The sequence below is a fragment of the Dipodomys ordii genome, unplaced genomic scaffold, assembly GCF_000151885.1.
Source record: "Dipodomys ordii isolate 6190 unplaced genomic scaffold, Dord_2.0 Scaffold18, whole genome shotgun sequence".
NCBI lineage: Eukaryota > Metazoa > Chordata > Mammalia > Rodentia > Heteromyidae > Dipodomys > Dipodomys ordii.
The window spans coordinates 20269530-20273268 of NW_012267234.1; the positions used below are offsets into that span (position 1 = coordinate 20269530).

The 3739-nt window shown below is 63.1% G+C and overlaps 1 protein-coding gene across 1 annotated transcript in view; it reads right to left on the reverse strand.

The window, feature by feature from the left end:
• Piezo1 (piezo-type mechanosensitive ion channel component 1) overlaps positions 1-3739 on the reverse strand; it is a 55640-nt gene that overhangs the window by 31407 nt on the left and 20494 nt on the right. The window contains exon 4 of the mRNA XM_013012725.1: positions 2922-3017. Coding sequence (XP_012868179.1) covers positions 2922-3017 — 96 coding nt within the window. The remainder of the gene's footprint in view (positions 1-2921; positions 3018-3739) is intronic.

The following is a 3739-nucleotide window of genomic DNA, read 5'->3' on the forward strand; positions in this document are numbered from 1 at the left end:
GGCAGGGAGTCGGGGTCTCCCCTGTAACCCCGACTGGACGGCCACGTCAGAGGACAGGGCAGGGAGTCGGGGTCTCCCCTGTAACCCCGACTGGACGCCACGTCAGAGGACAGGGCAGGGAGTCGGGGTCTCCCCTGTAACCCCGACTGGACGGCCACCACGTCAGAGGACGGGGCAGGGAGTCGGGGTCTCCCCTGTAACCCCGACTGGACGCCACGTCAGAGGACAGGGCAGGGAGTCGGGGCCTCCCCTGTAACCCCGACTGGACGGCCACCACGTCAGAGCACGGGGCAGGGAGTCAGGGTCTCCCCTGTAACCTCCACCTGGGTAGGCTGAGCTGGCTGCCACATTGGGAGTCTCCAGTCGCTTACGTGGGGCGCGAGACATTGAAGGAGCAAGTGGCATTCAGTGAGGCCAGCAGGGGGAGGGGGAGGGGCTGGCCCGCGCCCCCTGCCTCCCAGCGTGCTGATTGTGCTGGACCCCCAATGCCCTCCCTCTGCTTTCTGCCCCCTGGGCTGGTGGGGCCTGAGGGATGGCCAAGCTGGAGAGGGTGACCTCTGCCTGTGGCCAGCAGGACAGTGCTAGCTCACACCCCTGGGGACTATGATCTCACGCGGGTTAAGGCAGACGTGAGCAAAGGCCGCTGGGAGCGAGCTGATGTAGAGGGCTGTTCTAGACCACCTCAGTGTGTTAAGAGGAGAGGAAGGGCAGCCATCTTGAGGGAAGGAGTGCGTGTGCCTCTCGCCAGAAGAAGAGGCCAGAAAGCCAGACCCCAGCTGGCTGGCCACACCGTCCTCTCAGGCCAGAAAGCCAGACCCCAGCTGGCTGGCCGCCCACTCCGTCCCCTCAGGTCCTGGGAGGGGCTTCCGGAGGATTCCCACTCAAGTTCCGGTCGGCCTGGGCTAAAAGTTAATGAAAGACTTCCTCTCGGCCAATAGGATGAGCAGGGGGCGTGTGTCTAGTATCTTGGCTAGAAACACACACACAAGAAGGGCCTATCTGTAAAATAACCTAAAGCAAAAAGAGCTGCCCCAGCTGGGCACAGGAGGCTCAGGCCTGCCTGTCAACCCTGCTGCTCAGGAGGCTGAGCTCTGAGGACTGAGGTTCCAAGACAGCCCAGGCAGGAAAGTCAGTGAGACCCTTATCTCCAAATAGCCACCCCAAACCACAAGTAGCACTGTGGCTCAAAAGGATAGAGTGCTAGCCTTGAGCAAAAACAGGTCAGGGACAGTGCTGAGGCCCGGTTAAAGCCCTACCTACAACCTACCAAAAAGAAAAGAAAAGTGAAAGAGACAGAGACAGACAGAGACAGAGACAGACAGAGAGGGAGAGAGAGAGACAGAGGCAGAGACAGACAGAGAGACGGAGAGGGAGAGAGAGACAGAGGCAGAGACAGAGACAGAGACAGATGGAGAGGAAGAGAGAGAGACAGAGGCAGAGACAGACAGAGAGAAAAACAGACAGGGAGAGAGAGACAGAGGCAGAGACAGACAGAGAGACAGACAGACAGGGAGAGAGAGAGAGAGAGACAGGGACAGAGAGAGACGGACAGAGAGGTGGAGGGAAGAGAGGGGGGGGCTGAGGGAGCGGGTCAAGTGGTAGGGTACCCGCCTAGCAAGTTTGAGACCCTTTGTTCAAACCTTAGCACAAAAACAAAATCAAGCCAGGTACGGGGGCTCACACCTGTAATCCTAGCTACTCAGAAGGAGAGCTGAGGATCACAGTTTGAAGCCAGACCAGACAAGAAAGTCCGTGAGACTCTTATTTCCAAATAACCACCCAAAAGCCAAACAAAAAGCACAAACAGATGAAAAACAAGCAAAAGAAAGCTAAAAGGAAAAGCAAGCCAGTCCAGCCCTGACCGCTGCCCCGACCTTGGGTTCTACCAACCGCCGAGCAGAGTCAGGAGTCAGCTGTGGCTTCGCAGCCCAGGGTGGGGTGGTGACTCAGCCCAGCAGCCACAGGAAGCCCATTCTCCCAGGCGCTAAGGTGGCCAGCACCACCCAGAAGGCAGTGCCCAGGCCTGAGTGTCCTCGGTGAGCCCTGGGTGTCCCCTGCTGGCCTCAGCTGCTTTCCTGCCGCTCCTGGACGGCTCCGCCTGGGCAGGGTCTCTCGATGTGACGCGTGCTTTCCCCACAACCCTCTGTAAACTGGGGGCCACATCCCACTCCAAGCCCCGCGGCTAGCTAAGGCCTCTCCACCAAGGGTGGGCATTTTGGGGACAGGTTCCTGACCACTTGCTGTCACTGTAAGGCGTAAAACGGACACCAGACGCACACAGTGCAGGCAAGAAGAACTGGATACCGAGGGCCCTCACCTCTGGCCCCGGCAGCCTTGGCCAGGCCTGCACCCAGGGCACAGCGCTGCGCTGTTCTTTATCATGGTGCAGCAATAGCCGGGACACAGCCCAGCTGGGGCCCCACGGCCCAGTCCCCCGGGGGCTCAGGACCGACCCTCGCTCGTGTGGAGGACAGGACAGACATCCCTGCCCAGCTCACGGCTGGCTAGAGCCCAGGCTGGCCCCGAGGGACACCAGGGAAGCAGGGAAGCAGGGCGCACGGGCAGCCTGGGCTGCTGGCTGGGTGAGTCGGCCGGAGCCCCTCGGGCTGAGACCGCCGTGGCCACAGTCGTGTGGGGGAGGGCATCCCAGTTCAGCTGCAGAACGGAGTAGGCTGGGAAGCTCCTGTGTGGGCTGTCCTGGCTTCCAGAGGCTTCCCGTGACAGGCGGGGAGTCGCCCACAGCCTCTATCCTGTCACACCCAACACCGGTGACGAGCCCTCCGCAGAGTAGATGGAAACAGCCACAGTCCACAATGAGGACACGAGACTCCGGAGTCCTCATGTCGGCCGGGTGACCCAGGCGGGGTCCGGCTCCCCGCTGCCCGGGTCTCTGCCAAGTCGGCACCCTCCCCGGACCTTACCTGGGACACTGTGCCTCGTGGGGCCCGGGAGCCAGGGCAGCAGCAGCAGCACCAGCAGGTAGACCAGGGAGAGGACGTTGATGCGCAGCAGGGCGGCTGGGGAGGAGAGAAGCAGTTAGCATGGCACGGTAAGCGGGCCGTCGGCCCTCCTGGGGGTGCTGCCCATCCCTCCTCACTAGGAGGCCCCAAGGCCCCTGCATCCGCCGTGTCCCCGCGTGCCACACACAGCCAAGCCACACCCCTGCTAGCGTATGCCGGGGCGGGAGCAGGCCATGCAGCCCCATCACCCCTCCACGAAGACAGCTCCTCATGCTCCCACACAGCCAGCCTCCCCACGAGGTCAGACACGCACACACCACAGCCCCGGCCTCCCCACGAGGTCAGACACGCACACACCACAGCCCCGGCCTCCCCACGAGGTCACAGCCCCAGCCTCTCCACGAGGTCAGACACGCACACACCACAGCCCCGGCCTCCCCACGAGGTCACAGCCCCGGCCTCCCCACAAGGTCACAGCCCCGGCCTCCCCACGAGGTCACAGCCCCGGCCTCGCCACGAGGTCAGACACGCACACACCACAGCCCCGGCCTCCCCACGAGGTCACAGCCCTGGCCTCCCCACGAGGTCACAGCCCCGGCCTCCCCACGAGGTCAGACACACACACACCACAGCCCCGGCCTCCCCACGAGGTCACAGCCCCGGCCTCCCCACGAGGTCATAGCCCCGGCCTCCCCACGTGGTCATAGCCCCGGCCTCCCCACGTGGTCACAGCCCCGGCCTCCCCACGTGGTCACAGCCCCGGCCTCCCCACGTGGTCA